The sequence below is a fragment of the Oncorhynchus masou genome, chromosome 9, assembly GCF_036934945.1.
Source record: "Oncorhynchus masou masou isolate Uvic2021 chromosome 9, UVic_Omas_1.1, whole genome shotgun sequence".
Lineage (NCBI taxonomy): Eukaryota > Metazoa > Chordata > Actinopteri > Salmoniformes > Salmonidae > Oncorhynchus > Oncorhynchus masou.
In genome coordinates, this window is record NC_088220.1 from 72,822,077 (window position 1) to 72,844,004 (window position 21,928).

Consider the following 21,928-nt stretch of genomic DNA (forward strand, 5'->3'; position numbering starts at 1 on the left):
AAATACTTTACATCAGTGTATTTTTTTTATTCAAGGATGAAATCACAAAATACATGACTGCCTCATCAATAAGCATATTTATATATCTCAGTACTTCCTCAAAGTGTTAAGTGCCCCTTAAACATCAAGTGTTGCTTAAATATATCTCAGCTGTATTGGCCATGTCAGGTACAGCGGTGGGAACCTCTGGTCTGAATAGGTCAAATCTCCATCTACCTGCTGAGAGTTTTCTTCATGCCTGGGCTCAGTATAACCACCCAGAGGGGTCTATTATAATGCAAGTTCAATGATTTAAACAGCTAACTTGCCAAAACATTCAGACTATTATGCTTTTGTAGATAAGCATGAAATGAGGATGGTGTAATTGACTGAACAACCAAAATCACATATCTAAGTTTACCTTTTGATGTTTCTGGTTGTTAATCAAAGTTAGCTGGCTAACTCATGATTCCTGCTCTGTCGTTTTGCCCTCATGATGTAATTTTGATAATGCACACCAATGCATTTAATCAGTTATGTACACAAGCGTTGTAGACTTTTCATGGATCAACAGACAACTTCATGAGGTTGTAATACTGAAGAAGCACTTGGGTAAAATAGTTTGAACATTTTCAAAGCAGAGCAAACCAACAAACCCTGTGTTGTTAGGCTGGGCCCATAGCAACAGGCTGTGATGTGATTGGTGGATGGATAAGGGAGTGACTTTGGTCACATCAGATTCCCATTTGATTGACAGCTTTCATTGAGTCACTGCTTGAAGTGGTAGAAAAACAACATACTGTGTTTGTTGGGTTAAATGTATAAAGAACGTAAATGCTTTCCTTATCAGCAGCTCAAAGGCTACAAGGTTAAACTTTTCAGGGAACCTCAAATCAGCATCATCAAACACTGTTCTGTTTTAGCTTAGAATATTAAGTGTTTTAAGCCATGTAGAGGTTATATACTTAAAGTGTTAGGGGTCAATAAATATCTAAACTGTTAAAGTAGTGCAAATCAAATACAGTAGGACCCCCCCCCCCTCCAGACAGGTATGTGTAGACTGTTAGCTATGCTGAACTGGTTCCCAGTATACGGCACTGGTTCCAGTGTGTACTGTAGTACTGGTATGGTACTTGTGTGTGGTAGTGGTCTCAGTGAGGCTGGAAGGTCTTGGCCAGATCCTCCATCACACTCATGAACTTCTGCTGCTCCAACTGGGAACTGTGGGTCCAGGCCAGGGGCAGGTGGGCCGACACCATCCTCCGATCTGACACACACAATACAATCTGTTTTACAACCTGGTTGGTTAAAAGATAAGCATTTACTATTCACATTGTGATTGATCCATCCTATAGCCATGTCAATGAAGTTAGCTAGAAAATACAGTTCAACCAAAACGTAGGCCTAGCTGTTGACCCCAGATCCCCTGACATGTATTGTGTACAGAGATGAGAGGAGGTGTCTGTGTTAGTGACTCTATTGAAGTGTTTCTTTTCTATCCTGCTGTGCTGGGGAAGGTCACTGAGGTCGCCGCATTGGAGGGAGAGGGCATGTGTCAGAGGGAGGTTCCACTGTACTCTCTGGCAGTATCTGGTACCGAGAGCTCCAGCTGCAGTGGACCAATGCCAGAAACCCAGCCCAACCCACCGCCCGCCTGCTATCTCCAACCTTCCCCATCCTCTCATGCCCTCAGTCCAACCCACACAGACAAACACTGCATTGACAGCACTCGTCTTCTTTCTCTCCTTCTTCCCCACTCTCTAAACCCCTACCATACGCTCCAAATATCCTCTCTCAGTTCTTTCTCTCTCTGTCACTATTCTTCTCTCTCTCCCCTTCGACCTCTTTTCTCCAATTCTGACTGAGGTCCACTGTACAGAGAAGCCTGGCTGTTTTAAAGAGCTCTTGTTTTCTCCAGAAGCACATATTGAGAATGGGTTGTGAGGAGAGAGAGTGTGTGTGGATCTGACAGTTAACCCATGACACTCTACGCTAGACCTCACTTTGCTTTCTTACTGTAGCTTTCGCGCTCACTCTTCTGGTCATGACCTCAGATACTTTACCATATAACACATATTAAATTGTTACCTGTAATTGCTAAACAAATGGGACGATCCCATTCTTCAGAAAATGCTTCACTTTGTTTGTGATACTTAATTTAGAACTTGTGTGTTCTGTGTCTCTCACTGCCTACCCTGGAAGAAGCTTCCGCTGGGCTTGGTGGCGGCGGCCTCTGAGATGGCCAACCACACCGTGGTGTCAGCCCCCTGCTCCGGGGTCCTCATACTGTCCTTCATAGACTGGTGGAAGTCAGGCATGGCATTGGCCACCGCTACAACTCCAGAGAGAGACGGGTCAGTAACAGTTATTTTAGTATATTATGTTCAAAACTGTTTTAGACGATATTAAAACAGCATTGGATTTATGTATTGAAATAGTAATTCTCATTTGAAAATGTCAACCTCCAAATGAACCAAAGCTGTTTGCTGCTGGTGATTATGTAGTTGTGGTGTATTGATATAGTACCCGGCGTGTCCACCCAGCCAGGGTGCATCACTGAGAAGTGGACGTTGCTATGGGTCTTGGCCCACTGCTCTGTCATCACCACCTGTTGCCTCTGAAACACACACAATACATACACACACAGCAGTAGCTGGGACCAGTTCAAGCACAAATCTCAAACGTGTCATGACTGTCCTGATCAGGTCAGGTTACAGGAGACCACAACCCTACAGATTATCTCTCAACCCCAACAGAGGAGGAGAGATCTAGGGGTCTGAAGATGTGGGGGGTTTTATGGCCCCTCACGCCCCTGGTAAATCTCAGGCCACAGACAACATTCCTTTGTCCTGTTACTATGGAGAACCAGCCTCAGAACATTAAACATGAAATAAAGGGACCTTGGAACAATGGTTTCCGTCAGCCACAATGGTGGTCATGACAATAGATGGAATATAAAAATGTATGTCATTTTTGTTTTGTTATTAAAGGTTAATAGATGACGTTATTACGAAAACATTGTAACATGAAGAGTTTTCCTAGTATATGTTTGATGTTTATACATTGTACGTTGTATGGAAAATTCCCAAATCAAAGAGAATGTTTTGGGAAAGATGACATGTGAAGTTAGTTGTCTAAAATTGGATTTGAGTCAAATCTAGACCTTGCCCTCATAACTTGGTACGCCCAGAGAATTGCCCTAAAGGCGGTTATGCCCACTTCTGACCCAAGGGTATAAAACCTGTGAGTAAAGAATTTACAGACAAGACTACGTGACCCAAGCTGCAGCCAAGGTCTAAAAAGTCAACAAACCCAAAACGCAACCCAAGTTTGAAGACAAAGAAATATTTTTCTACCCAAGCTACGGATAAGTAGCTGTGTCTAAGCGGGTGAATTCAAGTCGAACCACCTAGCCTCCATCTCCCATCGAATCGTGGTATCTACACTGTTTCATTCTAACGCTGTGAGCTCTGAGCTACAGAGTTGTCTGTCCTCAGAAGACCCCTTCCAGAGCAAAGGGTGAGGGAACAGACTCCTAAGACAAAAGGACACTGACATCGGGAGGAAGATCAGAGAGGTGCGCCGGAGAGGTGCATCATCGAGCAGCTGAACGGTCCACACAGAGAATCCTCTGAGATCTTCCTCACGTAATTACATCATTATATTTTGACCCATAAGAGCGACAGTTTGGGGCAAGGCTAGGGTTAGAGTAGCATAGCTGACAAATTCACCCAAATGTATATTTCTCTCATGTACTTTCTGTTTTCTCTCTCTCTTTGAAATCCCCATTGTGGGTAACGCGCCATAGTGTGTTGGCCCGTTATACTAAGTTCTAATCAATAGCCTATAATGTGTTTTGTCTATGTGTATCTTTTATCATCATTTTAGCTTTCTCATAAATAAATATTCAACTAAAGATTGGTGTGGTACAAACTCATTGGTGAGACCCGGGTCCGTGCAGATTCACGGATTATACGATGTTCAGAACGAGATTGTAGAGGTAACTGGTTAATTAGCGGCTGTTGTAAAATCGATATTCTGATATTCTTTGAGTTAATTTGGGAAATAGAAACTCAATAAAAACTAGTTTTCCCATGGTGTTCCAGGTTAATGAGTTAATAATTGCTTGATTCAGATAATCACGCAATTAGAAACGTTTAATCATTCGATGAACAACAGTCGCCACATTAACTAATACAACGTCATGACAAACGCAACATTAAAATCGGACCTAGACCATGTCACACAAGCGCAGACCAGCAAGAGACCACCACATTATGCATTTAATGGAATTGTCTCCAACCTTGTATGGCTCACTGGGGCCAAGCTTCCTCCTGCCATCCAGAACCTCTATACTAGGCGGTGTCAGATGAAAGCCCAAAAATGTGTCAAGGACCCCAGCCACCCAAGTCATAGACTGTTCTCTCTGCTACCTCACGGCAAGCAGTACCAGAGTACCAGGTCTAGGTCAAAAAGACTCCTTAACAGCTTCTTCTCCCAAGACATAAGACTGCTGAACAATTAATCAAATGGCTACCTGGACTATTTAAATTGCTGCCCCCCCCTAATGACCTTAATTACCTCGACTAACCTGTAACCCCACATATTGACTCGATACTCCCCTGTATATAGCCTCGTTATTGCTATTCTATTGTGTTACTATTTGTAGTTTTCTTAACTCTTATTTTCTTAAATAAGTATTTCATGGTAAGGTCTACACCCTCTGTATTTGGCGCATGTGACAAATAGCATTTGATTTGATTTCTGACACAACAAAATGTGACATGTGAGGCCCTGCTCCCCTGCCCTCCCACTCCCCCGCCCTCCCGTTCTCCTGCTCCCCTGACCTTGTGCTGTGCGTAGACCATGGTGCCGTCATAGCGACCTATTTCTGTCTGCAGGTTCCCTGTCCTCAGCTTCTGGACCAGCATCCCTCCAGATGAAACTGTGATCTGAGGAGGAGGATTTAGTAAAATTACATCTAAGGACAATAACCATCAGTGGTGGTACCAGTGGGTTGTGGGTTTCAAACTCACCACTCTTGGCTCTGCACTCTTCTCCAGTAAGGGAATCAGGCCCTTGGTCAGGATATACACACCTAGAGATAGAGAGAGATGTGTGTCTTTAAAAGGGTATTGAGACTGAAGTATTCACATTCACCTCTCTCATTGACTCACCCATGACGTTACTGGCAAAGCTCTTCTCCAGCCCCTCAGCGTTCACATCCCTCTCACTCATGATGCAGCCTGCATTATTTATCTGTTCACACCAATCAGTCAGTAAATAATCCTACATTATGAATACTGTACACATGTAATAATACATCAAACATGGGAAGAAGCCCTACATTACGGGAAGGATGAAAGACAGAGGGAGTGAGAGACAGAGAAAGAACGAGAGACAGAGAAAGAGCGAGAGACAGAGAGGATGATGAAAGGCAGGGTGATGAATAGAGGGAGAAAAATATATGTTACAAGGTTATCACTTTGAGTCAAACATATGTTCATCACTCACCAGTACATTCAAGGCTTTGTACTTCCTCTTGAAGGCCTCTGCAAACTCCCAAACCTTCCGTGTCTCAGACAGGTCCAGAATGTGGACATATATTTCCTGAAATTACATGATTATTACACTCTGGTTTATAATATCCAAACAGTGTAAAAAGTCCCCCACACAAACAATTTGAAGGTGAGAGAGAGGCCCAAACTCATTCACTTTATTTCCTGACTCCTTGACAATGTCAGCCCTGGCCTCCTCTGCTTTGTCCTTGTTCCTGCACACCATGTGGACTGTACCACCTGTAGACAGGATGGGGGGATAACAGTAGAGCAAGAGTGGCTGAACCAGCGGTGTATTCAGTGCGGTGAAACGTGATGATTCTCTTCCTCCAACGACACACATGCACAGACTCACTCACACTTGCACACACACACTCCCTCTCCTCTACAGACACACACCGTACCTCTCTTGGCGATGGCCATGGCTGTAGCTCTCCCTATGCCACTGTTGGCTCCGGTGATCATGAAGACCCTGCCTGCCATGGACACCTCCAGGTCCTTTTCCACAAAGTGTTTGGCGGCAGAGAGGAACGCACTCCTGCAACACACACAGTTAGACAGACAGCGGTTAGGTGGAGGATATCAATCCACTGCTCCACTCCACAGGGAGGTAGAGGGGGACTGAGGAGCTCAGTAACAATACACCGTTTTCCACTTGAAATGATTGAATGATCGATTGAAAACAGATTATAAGAAAGTAGGTCAGTGCCAGCGCACATAGATGTCCTGGGGTCAGATAGATGCTGTCTCCAACTCCAAACCTAAAATGGAGCAAATTCCAAACAGTTTAGATATTCAATCAGCAAGACAAAGGTCTAACAAAGGGAAAGACTGTCGCATCATCTCTTAGGTAATGTGAGAAGGAGAGAGGAGGCGGTTCTGAGGCCACCGCTGCTGACACCGACAGCGGCCTGTGTGCCGCGTCAAGGGGTTCAATGGCAGCCATTGTTCCCAATGGGGGATTAAGGGAGCAAGGCGGTGCTGTGCTTAGGGATTGTTTTTGGCTAAATGCATGCTCTGTTTGGTGGTGTCATGCAGCGTAAACACTAGTGGAGTCCAGGGTTCAGGCAGACTGGTTGGTCTCTGCAAGAAAACACAACATTAAACAAAGGAAGTGCTGAATAAATGTCAAAGACACCTCTTCAGTTGGTTTTGTTTTAGAATGAGGAAAGGCAGTGTGTGGCCTGATGCTATGTTTTGTATTTAAAAATAAAACAATGTTTTGGTCTGATGCTGTTGATAAGCCATTTATCAACAGTTCCACATGACGGCCTTGACTTGAGCTGGTGGATTTCCAAATAAGATTGCAAGCTTTATAGTAAGCATTGATAACCCAATGTATTTAGTAATACAATGGCAAAAAGTAAACAGTTCTTCAACAGTTTTGTCCATTTAGTGGTTTTGACACCACACATCAGTACAGACCCAGGCCTATCCTGATTCTTAATCAATGAGGGGTAAAACAAATCTAGAATCTACAAACACTGTGATTAATTGAATACTATCATGCAAACAAAGAGAGAGAATATACACATTGTTCTGGAAATAGGAAAGATGTATTTTGTATTATTCAGTTTTATACATTTTATTGATTTAGTTTGTATTTGTGACATTTGTAGCCAGGGATTTAATTCCATGAAATAACCTGAATCAACCATAACAAATGTGTGCGTATGGACCCAAAAGGTGTGGGACCAGTTATCAGTTGCCTACTGTTCTCCAGTGTAAATATAAAAGCATGAAAGATGATGATGACAGACACACCATAGCATAGCAAATCTTACCTGGTGAATTCAGTCATTCCTTTCAGAAACCAAGCAGAGTTGCGGTAAAGAGACATCGTTGTATTACCCATGGAATCCTCTCGTCCCGTCGTCTGTTATTGCACTCTCTCCTCGGGTTTTATCTTGGGCCAAACCCACGTGTTTGAATTTACATTGGATGACACCTTCGGCCACCCAGCGGCGACTAGGGAACAATAACTGAAGCACAATGAAATTCAGTGTCAACTGGTGTCAGCTCGACACTGTCCTTGATGTCTATAGGCTTGAATGAATGAAATAAAATATATTTCCTACTGAATCTTCAATAGGCTTACATGGCAAATTCATTATTCGCTTGCACAGCATTTCAAATGTAAACTAAATGTTTTTCAACAACCGCATATTTCAGTAACAGAATAACATTTTATCAGGGAATTATTGATAACGCTTCTGGGGGAAATTAAGCTATTGTCGGTTTTTATAGGCATGTAGGCTACAATAGAAAAAGCTCAAATAACACTCAATGTGTCTGGAAATGAAAGAATAGACACACAAACACATCATTTGATTTGACAAGCAGGATGGTTTCTATATTTTATCCCAAACCAGAGTGTACAGTACACTGCAATCCACCTTTCCCAGGAAAGCTCCTGCGACAGGTGTGAACCAATCTCGACCAAGCAAAGCGAAGAACGGGGCGCGGCACAGTCTAGAGAAGGTGTGGTTTCGCAATTTAACCCACAGCATTGTGGGACGGTTGACGATGCCTCTTCCATATGAATCATTTTCACGCAAGAATTTAGATAACATATTTTTCCTCAAGATTCGGCCTTAGCCTCATATTGCAGCTTCACGATGGTGAGTCAAATGTCGTCATTTGGTTCCATGTTCATGTTTTGATATATTTTACAGGGCAAGTAGGGGGGCAAGCTCTCTTTATAACATGCACCTGTCCAAAAGGTGAGTAGCCTACTGTAACTAACTGTGTGGTCAATGGCGCTCCAGCACACTTAGTTCCTTTGGCTGGTCGTTGAACTTGAGTCTTGTCGCCTGAACCTGTTTGCCCAGAGGCTACATTAGCCTAAAGAAGCGTTGCTGTCATGTTTTTATAGTAGAACGTCTTGAAAGTCAAACTGGCCTTAAACTAGCCATTATAAGGCTGTCTGTGGAGAATTGTGAAATATTGTTTATGTCTGGCACAACAACCACTTATCAGTTAGAAGTGTTGTTTGGATTGCAACACATCTTGGCATAATGAGTATAATTGTGGGGTGTGTTCAAAGTGTCTGAGTATGTGTGAGTGAGTAGCCTTCATGAATATGTCAATTTGTGTGTTACTTGAGCATATTATGTATCATTCTGTGTATGTGAATAAGTGTTAATGCAGTTACTGATTAACTATGTCATTAACATGGTTTGACCTGAGTGACACCAGACACCATAACCTAATGAACAAGAGGAACTATTCTGCTTCAATCTGTTGCCTGCAATAATACCCATTCTAGTCATTCTATTTCTATGATTTGGGTCCAAGTGGGTCAACTTCCTGCCCCCTCTTCCCACAGTTGCGCTTCCTGCTGCTGTTCAGCCGGCAGGGGAAGCTACGACTGCAGAAGTGGTTCACTCCGGTGACTGAGAGAGAGAGAAGAAGAAGGTGATCAGGGAAATGACTCTGATGGTGCTGGCTCGCCCTCCCCGCTCCTGTAACTTCCTCCACTGGAGGGACCTCAAGATTGTTTACAAGAGGTGACTGCCCTATTGCTGTAGATTCTCTGCCCTTGGGGCTGGATCTGTCTGTCTCTGTTGACCCCTATTGCTGGTTTACCTTCGATCTCTTGTCTGTTTCTCCCCTTCTGTCTGTTTCTCTGTTCTATTGCTGTCTCTTTGATTTGGTTTATTTGGCAGATTATTTGTTTTCCTATTTTTGACTTCTGTCTTTTCTTTTGTCAGTTTCTCTGCCCTATTGCTGTCTGTTTCTCTGCCCTATTGCTGTCTGTTTCTCTGCCCTATTGCTGTCTGTTTCTCTGTTGACCCCTATTGCTGTCTGTTTTCTCTATTTCTCTGTTTCCTGCCCTATTGCTGTCTGTTTCTCTGTTGACCCCTATTGCTGTCTGTTTCTCTGTTGACCCCTATTGCTGTCTGTTTCTCTGTTGACCCCTATTGCTGTCTGTTTCTCTGTTGACCCCTATTGCTGTCTGTTTCTCTGCCCTATTGCTGTCTGTTTCTCTGTTGACCCCTATTGCTGTCTGTTTCTCTGTTGACCCCTATTGCTGTCTGTTTCTCTGTTGACCCCTATTGCTGTCTGTTTCTCTGTCTGTTTCTCTGTTGACCCCTATTGCTGTCTGTTTCTCTGTTGACCCCTATTGCTGTCTGTTTCTCTGTTGACCCCCTGTCTGTGTTTCCCCCCTCTCACTATTGTCTCTGGGCTGGAACAGACTATGGTGCCTGTGTACTGTATGGGTGTGGAGGAAGGGGGTAGACTGGAACCATCCTTGGCCCTTTTTATTAGTGGTTAATGTTTAACCTCTTAAAATCCTTCCTCTCTACCCACAAAAACAAACAGATGCACAAGTTAAATAATCAAATTTTATTGGTCACATACACATGGTTAGCAGATGTTAATGCGAGGGTAGCGAAATGCTTGTGCTTCTAGTTCCGACCATGCAGTAACACATAATCTAACAATTTCACAACAACTACTTTATACACACAAGTGTAAAGGAATTAATAAGAATATGTACATAAAAATATATGGGATGGCCGAATGGCATAGGCAAGAAGCAGTAAATCAAATCAAATTTATTTATATAGCCCTTCGTACATCAGCTGATATCTCAAAGTGCTGTACAGAATCCCAGCCTAAAACCCCAAACAGCAAGCAATGCAGGTGTAGAAGCATGGTGACTAGAAAGGAAAAACTAGAAAAACCCTAGAAAGGCCAAAACCTAGAAAGAAACCTCGAGAGGAACCAGGCTATGTGGGGTGGCCAGTCCTCTTCTGGCTGTGCTGGGTGGAGATTATAACAGAACATGGCCAAAATGTTCAAATGTTCATAAATGACCAGCATGGTCAATAATAATAAGGCAGAACAGTTGAAACTGGAGCAGCAGCACGGCCAGGTGGACTGGGGACAGCAAGGAGTCATCATGTCAGGTAGTCCTGGGGCATGGTCCTAGGGCTCAGGTCCTCCGAGAGAGAGAAAGAAAGAAAGAGAGAATTAGAGAACGCACACTAGATTAGATTCACACAGACATTAGATTCACACAGGACACCGAATAGGACAGGAGAAGTACTCCAGATATAACAAACTGACCCTAGTCCCCCGACAAATAAACTACTGCAGCATAAATACTGGAGGCTGAGACAGGAGGGGTCAGGAGACACTGTGGACCCATCCGAGGACACCCCCGGACAGGGCCAAACAGGAAGGATATAACCCCACCCACTTTGCCAAAGCACAGCCCCCACACCACTAGATGGTATAGAGTACAGAATATACAAATGAGATGAGTAATGTTGGGTATGTAAACATTATATAAAGTGGCATTGTTTAAAGTGGCTAGTGATACATTTATTACATCCAATTGTTTTATTATTAAAGTGTCTAGAGATGAGTCAGTATGTTGGCAGCAGCCACTCAATGTTAGTGGTGGCTGTTTAACAGTCTGATGGCCTTGAGATAGAAGCTGTTTCTCAGTCTCTCTGTCCCAAATTTGATGCACCTGTACAGACCTCGCCTTCTGGATGATAACGGGGTGAACAGGCAGTGGCTCGGGTGGTTGTTGTCCTTGATGATCTTTATGGCCTTCCTGTGACATCCGGTGGTGTAGGTGTCCTGGAGGGCAGGTAGTTTGCCCCCGGTGATGCGCTGTGCAGACCTCACTACCCTCTGGAGAGCCTTACGGTTGTGGGCAGAGCAGTTGCCGCACCAGGCGGTGATACAGCCCGACAGGATGCTCTCAATTGTGCATCTGTAAAAGTTTTTGGTGACATGCCGAATTTCTTCAGCCTCCTGAGGTTGAAGAGGTGCTGCTGCGCCTTCTTCACCACGCTGTCTGTGTGGGTGGACCATTTCAGTTTGTCCGTGATGTGTACACAGAGGAACTTAAGACTTTCCACCCTCTCCACTACTGTCCTGTCGATGTGGATAGGGGGCTGCTCCCTCTGCTGTTTCCTGAAGTCCACGATCATCTCCTTAGTTTTTTGTTGAGGTTATTTTCCTGACACCACACTCCGAGGGCCCTCACCTCCTCCCTGTAGGCCGTCTCGTCATTGTTGGTAATCAAGCCTACCACTGTAGTGTCGTCTGCAAACTTAATGATTGAGTTGGAGGAGTGCATGGCCATGCAGTCATGGGTGAACAGGGAGTACAGGAGAGGGCTGAGAACAGACCCTTGTGGGGCCCCAGTGTTGAGGATCAGCGGGGTGGAGATGTTGTTTCCTATCCTCACCACCTGGGGGCGGCCCGTCAGGAAGTCTAGGACCCAGTTGCACAGGGCGGGGTCGAGAACCAGGGTCTCGAGCTTAATGACGAGTTTGGAGGGTGCTAGGGTGTTAAATGGTGAGCTGTAATCGATGAACAGCATTCTTACATAGGTATTCCTCTTGTCCAGATGTTTTAGGGCAGTGTGATTGCGATTGTGTCTGTGGACCTAACAATCATTTTTCCACCTCTCCCACACTAACTTTACACTTTACAAAATTCAAACTTGCACGGCTTTTCTTTCATTATTTGTGTTTTATGCATGAATATAATTGCTCACTGTTTGTTGTGGGGATTTCCTGCCTAAGTTTGCCCACTTTGCCAATGAAATAATTGGCAACATCAAATGGTTTTGTGATGAATAAGCCACCTGATTCGATAAAAGATGGAGTTGAATTTGTCTTTCTGCCCGTAATTTCATTTAAAGTACTCAAGTTTTTTTCCCATCATTCTTTATATCATTGATCTTTGCTTCATAAAGAAGTTTCTTATTGTTGAGTTTAGTCACATAATTTCTCAATTTGCAGTAAGTAAGCCAGTCAGATGTACAGACATACTTATTAGCTACTCCTTTAGCCCCATCTCTTTCAACCATACAGTTTTTCAATTACTCATCAATCCATGGAGCCTTAACAGTTCTAGTTGTCAGTCAGTACTTTGGGTGGTGGACCATTCTTAATACACACCGGAAACTGTTGAGCGCGAAAAACCTAGCAGCGTTGCGGTTCTTGACCCACTCAAACCGGTGCGCCTGGCGCCTACTTCCATACCCAGTTCAAAGGCATTTAAATCTTTTGTCTTGCTCATTCACCCTCTGAATGGAACATATTCACAATCCATGTCTCAATTATATCAAGGCTTCAAAAACCTTCTTTATCCGGTCTCCTCCCCTTCATCTACACTGATGGAAGTGGATTAAACAAGTGACATCAATAAGGGATCATAGACTGACCAGGTAAAAGCTATCATGGAAACGGCAAGTGTTCTTAATGTTTTGTACACTCACTGTACAAGTTAAACACATAACCGACTAGAGCAGTATGTTCTACCCTAAGTCACTATTTGGCTTAAGCATGAACCTCTATAGTAAAGTGACTCTCTTGCATATAAACATAACAACCATAACCCTGTTCCTTGACCTCTAACCCCCTTGCAGGTATGCCAGCCTCTACTTCTGCTGTGGTCTGGAGGACCAGGACAATGAACTGTTGACCTTGGAGGTGCTGCACCGATATGTCGAGCTGCTGGACAAATACTTTGGCAATGTAAGCATGATGTACAGGCAATGCAAGGGCTGTTCATTGGCAGGTTAAGGTCTCTTTGGGGGACAATTGTTCAATATAACACAGGGAAAGTTCAGATTAAATTGGTGAATAGCAACTATATGTGCTTTTAAAAAAAAAAATTTTTTTATAATCTTAATGGTGTTTAATTCCTCTCATTGATGTGCTTTTGTCGGCCTGTCTGCTCTGCTGCAGGTCTGTGGGTTGGATAACATCTTTAACTTTGACAAGGCCTACATCATCGTGTGTGTGTACACGTTTTAGTTTACTATTCCTGAGAATAGTAAACAAACAAAAATTCAGATAAGTGAGGAAATTTTGCTGGTCCTCAGTAGGAAAAAAGGCAATTTCAGGATTAGGGGTTAGGTTTAGGGTTAAGGTTGGGGGTTAGGGTTGGGGGTTAGGGAAAAGAGTATTTTGAATGGGAATCAATTAATGGTCCTCACAATTATAGTAAGACATGGCTGTGTCTGTGCTTGTGCATGTGTGTGGTTATTAGAGAATTACATGAAAAGTGGAGGCTTGTGCTGAGAGTAAAAATGAGTCAGTCAAATACATCAACAGAAGCATACAGACAAACAGACACTAGTTCAATCTAATTGTTACACTTTCAGATCACTTCTGTTTTGTCAGTGTATCAGGAATCAGGATCCATAGTAAACAAACCATCCTCATCCTGAGTGCTGCCTCCTGACAGAAATGAAAGTGACTGCATCACCCTGATGTGTGACAGACAGGACTTGACAGGCAACCAAAATAAAAGCCCACTGGCTGACGATAGCCCCGTCATAGGCACCTCCCATAGCGCATGGTCTCTTTCTGAAGTCCCCTACAACCCTGCTTCGTTCTTTGGTCGATCTTGGGCGTGAGTCATCGGTGGACTTTAACTGTGTACATGTGCATGCACACGGCAGGTGTGTGAGCTGGACATCATCTTTAACTTTGAGAAGGCCTACTTCATTCTTGATGAGTTCCTGATGGGAGGAGAGATCCAAGAGACCTCCAAGACAGCTGTGGGCATTGCTATGGAGGAGGCAGAGACACTACAAGAGGTGACACCCCCCCCCCTCACACACACACACAGTCACTTAAGTTTGACACACTTGCCAAAATATGTACATATGTTTATTCTGTTCTCTTTACAGACAATGGAGGAGTATATGAGTAAACCAACCTACTGAACCAATAACAGGGACATGAGTTGAACCTTAAGACTGAAGAATCCTTTCCTCATTTGCCATAAGTGCCACAACATTTAACATATTAAACTGTAATAGACTCTTCCACTCAGACATCACACATAGTGATACTCTTCCACTCAGACATCACACATAGTGATACTCTTCCACTCAGACATCACACATAGTGATACTCTTCCACTCAGACATCACGCATAGTGATACTCTTCCACTCAGACATCACACATAGTGATACACTCTTCCATTCAGACATCACACATAGTGATACACTCTTCCACTCAGACATCACACATAGTGATACACTCTTCCATTCAGACATCACACATAGTGATACTCTTCCATTCAGACATCACACATAGTGATACTCTTCCATTCAGACATCACACATAGTGATACACTCTTCCATTCAGACATCACACATAGTGATACTCTTCCACTCAGACATCACACATAGTGATACTCTTCCACTCAGACATCACACATAGTGATACACTCTTCCATTCAGACATCACACATAGTGATACACTCTTCCACTCAGACATCACACATAGTGATACTCTTCCACTCAGACATCACGCATAGTAATACTCTAACCCTAACCCTAACTATTTTATAATGACATTATATTTGATAGGATCATACAGGTTTAAAAAAATTGTAGCCTACTTTGCCTTATGTGATTTTCAAGAAAATCAATGTTATTTTAGAATATTGCAGCTGCTTTTTCAAATGTTTTAATTCAGTTGTGAGTTGATACAAAGGATGCTAACAACATTACCATTTTGAAAGTCACATTTATTATTTTCATTCTATGTTGGCCAATGTAGCCATTGCCTACACAAGCATAGTGCCTTATTGTAATATTTATCAGTAGTCAAGCTCTAGCCAGAGGGTTCAAAGGCTGAAGTTAAAGGTGGACATTTTGGAAAGTGTTGCAATACTGTTAAAGTTGTACTGTCTGAGTAGTTTTTTGTTTCCAGAATAGTATTTTAAAATGTTAGTTGGAGTATGATGTTTCCAACTTTTTAAATTGATTATTGCTACTTTATTAGACTATCTCTTGGTTTTATAGCTGGAATTGACTAGAACCACCCTGCTTGCCCCAGGCTAAGTTTGTTGCAACCTGAGTTGACCCATGCTGCTAAAATCATAGAAATAGAATCTCATTCTGTGTGTCAGAAATGCCCAATTTCACATTTGCTCATTATTGTAGCTCCAAATGGATTACAATATACTACTAGCTTACCTGTCAAACTAAGATTTTTGATTGATCGAGGCTACATGTTGTTGCTGACACATTGAGGCAGATGGTGTTTTGAATGTGATATTCTGCAGCCTGTTCACCATCTCTGTTCATCATCTCTGTGTGCTCCAAATGAGTAAACACTACACAGTAAGGAAAAAATAAAGTCAATGCTTTATTCATCTCATACGTCACACATTACCGAACACATGTACGAAATATAATTTACGAGGAAGAACACAAGTGGATGTGAAGAATCCAACACTGATTCGGCTGTATGTGCACTGAAATGTATGGCTAGTGTGAAGTGGTGTTTTATCTAGCCTATCAAAAACATTGAATATTATGCCACACACCCAGTTACAACCATCAATAGGCACTCCCTTATAGCTACACCAGATCAAGTTCATGTATAAATTGGCTATTAAAGCATGAGCTGTAGTAAATCTACTGAAGAGACTAAACTCCATTGCATGTATTTATTTTTCAAAATACTTTATTATGATCCCCCCCCCCCATCAAAAACAATGATATAATATGTAGCTGCATCTCCCCCATCTACATTCCTTTGCCAGTTTTGGCGTAAAGGTCCTTATCTTCGCCCTCTTCGGTCTCTGGGTTCAGATAGCCTAGAACTTTCAGCAGCATGTCGTCATCCAAGCCATGCATTTGCAAAGCACCGCCTCTGTCCTCAGCTTCTGACTGCCTTTTCTGAGGCTGGCTTTTGTCTGAGTCCATTTGGTCTAAGTAGGCCTGTACTGCCTGCTCGAACTTTCCCAGCACATTATCGTCTTGTGAGGGAGGCTGCGATGCGCGCTTTTTTTGGTCTGCCTTGTTTGCTGCCTGCGGATACTGCACCAACATCTGGGCAGCCAGGTACGTCTCCAGCTCGTCTTCGTCGACAGCGTTGTCGTAGTCGCCCTTTCCTTTCTCTTGGACGTTTGGCTCAGAGAACATGTAGTCTTTCTGCCTTCCAACTGGTGCGTAAAACCTTAACGGTGGGCTTGTATGCTGTTTCTGCTTCTTGAGCGCGGCTGCGTTCTGATTTGCCACACTTCCCAGCCCGAGGATTTTTTGAATGTCTTCTGTGTTTATTTCGTATGGGACGTTGCTTGTTTGGGTCTCAGGCAGCCGTCTGTTGAAGAATGTCTCTAGAGGGATCTTTTTTTTCTTAGGGTAGATCTGAGTTAGTTTGTCCTCTACCCTGGCCAGATCGTTGGGTGTCCGAGAATGTGCTTGTGCCCTCAGTGGTGTCCTGTCCTGTTTTGTCATCTCCTCACTCTTCAGCATGTCCATCAGGTCTTCTGGTGGGATCTGTAGTTTCTGGGAGATTTGGATGAGCTGGTAAATGGCTTGTGGATCTACCGGCTTGTCGCTATACAGAGTTTGAGTTGCCCTCCTCTCTTCCCTCTCCTCTTCTTCTCGCTCTCTCTTCTGCTCCTCCTGCTCTGTTTTCTCTAACACTTTCAGAAGGTAGTAGTCGACCAGTTTGGTGATGTCATCTGCGTCATGTTCTCTCGGACCCGGGTGGCTCGATCGCTTGACCTCCTCAATCTCCTCATCTTCATTATCATCATCCTCTTCATCATCCTCCAAGCCTCTGTCGAACTCCTGCCTGTTGTCACTCTCCTCGTCCTCCGTCTCCACCTGCTCCTCTAAGGGTGCCCAGTCCTCTCCCCCCATCACATCCTCATAGGCCAGATTCCTTACCCGGAACATGTCGTCATCATCATCCTCTTCATCATCCTCAGTCTGGCGTTTGTGCCCAGCCTTGGCATTGGCTATCCTCCCCAGTTCCTCAAACACAGACTGCAGGTTGGCCAGGTTCTGGGGTGTGTACTTCCCTTCCATGTTCTCATTGGTGCGTTTGAAGGGGCTCTCGCGGCCTGGGGCTCTGCTTTCTTCCTCACCGTCCTCATCTTCAAACATCAGTGGGTACTTCCTGTGAGGCCGGTTGGTATGCTGCTGCTGTGACCATGGATATGCCACGCCCTCTCCCAACTGGCTCTCCTCATTCCCTGGTCTCTGCCCTTTGCCCAGAGTGTGGCGGGCTACACTGGGCCTCACAGGGGCTGGCTTGGCGCCCTTCTCGGTCTGCTCGAGGGTACTCAGCACCGCCTGCAGCCACTCCTGGGTCTTTTCCTCCTTGTTGCGCTCCCCTTCCTCATCCTGGTCCTGGCCGATATTACGCTGACTGGTCTGGACAGGAGAGGCTAGCCTCAACATGGAGCGGAGTTTCTCTGAGTCTGTGTCCATGTTGGTGGTGTCGTAGTCTGGGGTGAGTGGGGCTGGCGCCCCTCCCCCGGTACGCTGGCGGAGGCTCTCAATGTACTCCAAGGCCTTGAGCATGTCTGCGTTGGTGGGGAGGTAGGGGGTGTCTACTTGCTGGGTGTCCAGCTCACTGCCTTTCAGTCTGTGTTCTCTGAGAGAGGCCCCCTGGACACTGCCAGAGCCCAGGAAGAAGAGGAGGAGCAGGGAGAAGAGGAAGGCCATCCCTACCGAGGAGAGCGTGGGGAGTGATGGCATGGTGTCTTCAGCCTGGAGACGACAGACACAACAGGGAGAGAAGTGTCAATGCTGACCTTTAGGTTTAGGATAAGATTTTTTTCACTGGTCAGACCATTATGTACATATTTCTTTCAAACAAGAATATGTTAAAGGACTGTGCAGCCAATCGTGGTTTTCTTGTGTTTTTATATATATTTCCACACTGAGGTTGGAATAATACTGAAAATTCATGCTGGAGAAATTGCTCTTTAATTTAACATAATCCCAGTAAAATACTTAACTGTTACCCAGAAATGATTTGATATTGAGATAAAATGGCTGCAATGGACCTTTTGTAATGATAAGACCAGTTTAAATGCTTTTGTAATCATCAGCTCTCATGATCCTCATTTAAATTCTGAAACCTTTCCTTTTCAGACCTGCCATTTTATTCCCGTTTGACGCTTCAGATATATTGCTTTAGTTTACCAGTGATATGCAATGCGATTTTAAATCTCTGGATAAAAACTCATCTGTTGAATGCCCAAATTATTGTTTGCGGAGCAGTAATAGCATGGGTATTCAGCTCGCCTGTAAATCTCATTAGTTTTCAAATTGCTGCCTTCGGAATGAGTCACAATCTAGTTGTCTAGGTAACCCTTCGGCTGATGCTGGTTGCTGTCGAAACACAACTACCTACACACAAGACATCTCTAGCGCACTAAAACGCTGTTGTATTTGTTGCACGAGCTTTTTACTGATAAAATGCAATGGAACTTTATAATCATACACCTAATTTAGATAAAGGTATTGAACACGGCTACTTATAAACCAACTAGTGGATTAATTGGTTTTGAAATCAAATTATTGCTTAATTTAGGCTACTTATCAGTTTAGCCTACATAATTACTGAAAACAAACGATAACAAACTTTAGTTAGTCTAAGAATGACAGAACAGATTATGTATCTCTCCACTGCGGCAGACCTGTTTGCAATGCATCAGGTTGGTTGCAAAGCTAAACGGATTTTAAAACGGACAAACATATTAAACGAACTGAAAATAGTCTAATTAAAATCAATTTTATCAAAATAATACTTTTCGATGTAGGCCCTGTGTAAAGTCTTACCTCTTCAAAATAGTTTCAATTGATCGTCGTGAGTGAATTTAGCATCTCTTTCTCAGTCTGAGCGCGAGCAGGGATTCTGTGTTCAGCACCAGGGACAGCTCCTCCCATTATATGAGGCGCCACCTGACTCGTGCGTCACTGCGACATACGCAATACTAGATCCAATGAAACATACAAACCCAATTAGAACTGGCTCACATTTGTTAAATTATTTTATAATCTCTTAACCTCAACTTTCAAATGGAAATGCTGTCATGTCTAATTGTATTGGTTAACCAATAGTGATGAATATTTGGACATTAAGGACAGGGTAGCCTAGTGGTTAGAGCGTTGGACTAGTAACCGAAAGGGTGCAAGTTCGAATCCCCGAGCTGACAAGGTACAAATCTGTCGTTCTGCCCCTGAACAGGCAGTTAACCCACTGTTCCTAGGACGTCATTGAAAATAAGAATTTGTTGCCTAGTAAAATAAGGGTAAAATTTAAAAAATTTTTTTTTAAAAAGGACGTGATTAATTAGCCCACAGCACAATGTATATTTGGATGGTCATAGACCTATACAACCATGCCCACGAGTTCGCCAGTATATAGGCTAATTATAGATTACAGGCCCAGCTATAATAATTTGTACAGGGACATGAGACTACGTTAAGTATTTCGTATGCTACATAATGCTGCATTATTTGTGTTTACAACTAAACAGTTGTGTAGGCTATTACAGAAACGCTACACAACATTTTGGATAATAATCCTGGCCAAGCAAGGAGAAATGAAACATCTATTGATTTAAAACATATTGGTAGAGATCACTTCCTGTTCCCATATTGCGCCTCATCTTCCCCTAATCAGGTAGCCTACCATAACGGCTGATGTTCGCAGTAAATTGTGATTTGTACCTATGCGTCAACAAAAAGGCGTTCGCGGGCGTCCCTCGTGACAGAGAGTAAAGTCCATCGATGACTCACTCACGCCCAAGATCGGCCAAAGAATGATGCGGGGTGATGAGGACTGCAGAGAGACCGTGCGCTATGGGAGGTGCCTATGACGGTGCAATCGTCAGCCAGTGGTAATTTATTTTGGTTGCCTGTCAAGTCCTGTCTGGCGCAGGTCAGGGGGAAGCCGCCAGTTTCATTCATACATTTACGTCGGGAGTCGGCACTCAGATGTGTACGGTAGTATGATTTGTTCACCTGATTCCAGATATGCTTTCAGATATCACTTCTGTTTTGCTATTGTAACAATTAGATTAGACTGGTGTCTCAGTGTGTCTGTATGCTTCTGTTGATGTGTTTGGCTAATAGACCAACCATATTTTACATTCAGCACAAGCTTCCACTTCATGTAATTCCCTATTTACCGCAAGCATGCGCACACACACACCAAGCAGTAAAGGAAGCAAGGCTCAAGCAGCTTGGCTAATTGCTTGTGGGGATACTCTGGGTAAACAGAAACCAATTACCATTCAGTTCCACCCTCTCCCTCCTCCTACAGCCCATCTGCCCAAAACACTGGACTTTAAGGTCAAATAGAAACTTTCTTGCAGGCATTTAATTAAGTCTCAAGTGTAATTACAGTAATATACATATTGTTGTAATATCTGCATATCTTGCGCCATCTGTTTGCTGTAATATCAAATTGTATCAGCCTATTAGAGAAACAACCTGTTATCTCCAAGTGCCTCATACTAATCAACCTGCTTCATCCTAGGCCCTGGTTGTAGCCTGAAGACACTGTCTGATTTCAATAAGATAACATCAGTGAAATTCAGGCCAATTGGTTCTTAATGCTTGCTTGGCATCATATAGACATTGATCTGTAGTAGGCTATTGCTCTGTTCAGTGTCAGGAATACCCATACATCTGACACATCTGTACTAATTCGATTTGAATTGATCTAATCAATCAAATTGATTCCAATGCCATACCAAGTATCCATATCACATGCTGATCTCATATCATAGGGAAACTGCATCATGACTGATACTACGCCTTAACCCCACCTGTAAATGTCCTGGCAGGGTGGAAGGAGGGAGAGCGAGGGATACATTGTATTGGTCTAGAAGCTTTGACAACACTGTCTCAATTTTCAGGTGGGTCATGTCCCTCTTTGTGTATGTATGATATGGGCTGGTTGTCTCAACTGTTGTCTGCATGTGTTTGCATATATCTCTGTCTGTGTTGTGACTCGTGTTCATGCCCCCACTGAATTCTGTACATTTGTGGCAATGGCAATTTGCTTCAGATATACATTTCTGTGTGTGAAGCACTTGAGTGTGGGAAGACTATGAAATTATTTAAATATACTCCAGCCTCCAGAGCCCCAGAATGCCATATGAATACTCATCAATGTGGCATAGGCCTTGTTATTGTGAGGGGGTTTACAGGTAGATTACAAAGGCGTCAGTATTATCAAATAAGTTGTAATGTCATGTGCACAAGTACAGGGAAATGCCTTCCTTGCAAGCTCTAAACCCAACAATGCAGTAATCAATAACAATGTAATACTAAAAATAGCATAAGGTAGAACAGAAACATGAGAAATAAAAATGGGAAGAATATGATAAATTATAGAGTAGATATGTATAGGGGGAACATGTCTAACCTTATGTGTAATTTGTGAGGCATTTGTGTGTGGTTGTAATTGTAGCTCGACATACGACTCTTACATAAATGTGCCCTTTTGTATTTTTCTGTTTTCATCTCCAGCTAAAAAAAGGAACACTATTTGTTTATTTCAACAAGAGGATGAGTCAGACGTAGCTTTTCTACTGACAGATTGTGCTCAGAGCGAGAAATCGGAGACGAACA

At 43.3% G+C, this 21,928-nt stretch overlaps 2 protein-coding genes and 1 pseudogene across 3 annotated transcripts; 1 reads left to right on the forward strand and 2 right to left on the reverse strand.

Annotated features, from left to right (window-relative positions):
• Positions 1 to 3: 3 nt before the first annotated feature.
• LOC135546606 (dehydrogenase/reductase SDR family member 12-like) lies at positions 4 to 7,440 on the reverse strand. 2 transcript variants are annotated; one of them, XM_064975170.1, is made up of 10 exons: positions 7,322 to 7,440; positions 5,942 to 6,075; positions 5,695 to 5,777; positions 5,494 to 5,589; positions 5,157 to 5,238; positions 5,016 to 5,077; positions 4,827 to 4,931; positions 2,506 to 2,596; positions 2,174 to 2,317; positions 4 to 1,246 (listed from the first exon to the last, which is right to left on the reverse strand). In XM_064975170.1, exons 1-10 carry the CDS (start codon positions 7,390 to 7,392, stop codon positions 1,131 to 1,133), a joined length of 984 nt encoding a protein of 327 aa, XP_064831242.1. In that variant the 5' UTR covers positions 7,393 to 7,440; the 3' UTR covers positions 4 to 1,130. The 2 variants fall into 2 exon arrangements, with proteins under 2 accessions (XP_064831242.1, XP_064831243.1); XM_064975171.1 differs by having other exon boundaries at positions 2,174 to 2,311; positions 7,322 to 7,439.
• Positions 7,441 to 7,881: 441 nt separating this feature from the next.
• Positions 7,882 to 16,036, forward strand: LOC135545083 (AP-1 complex subunit sigma-3-like; annotated as a pseudogene).
• On the reverse strand, positions 15,664 to 19,246 carry LOC135546599 (secretogranin-2b-like). The gene is made up of 2 exons (XM_064975161.1): positions 19,124 to 19,246; positions 15,664 to 18,046 (listed from the first exon to the last, which is right to left on the reverse strand). The coding sequence occupies exon 2, from the start codon at positions 18,032 to 18,034 to the stop codon at positions 16,067 to 16,069; it is 1,968 nt and encodes a 655-aa protein (XP_064831233.1). The 5' UTR covers positions 18,035 to 18,046; positions 19,124 to 19,246; the 3' UTR covers positions 15,664 to 16,066.
• Between the last annotated feature and the right edge of the window lie 2,682 nt (positions 19,247 to 21,928).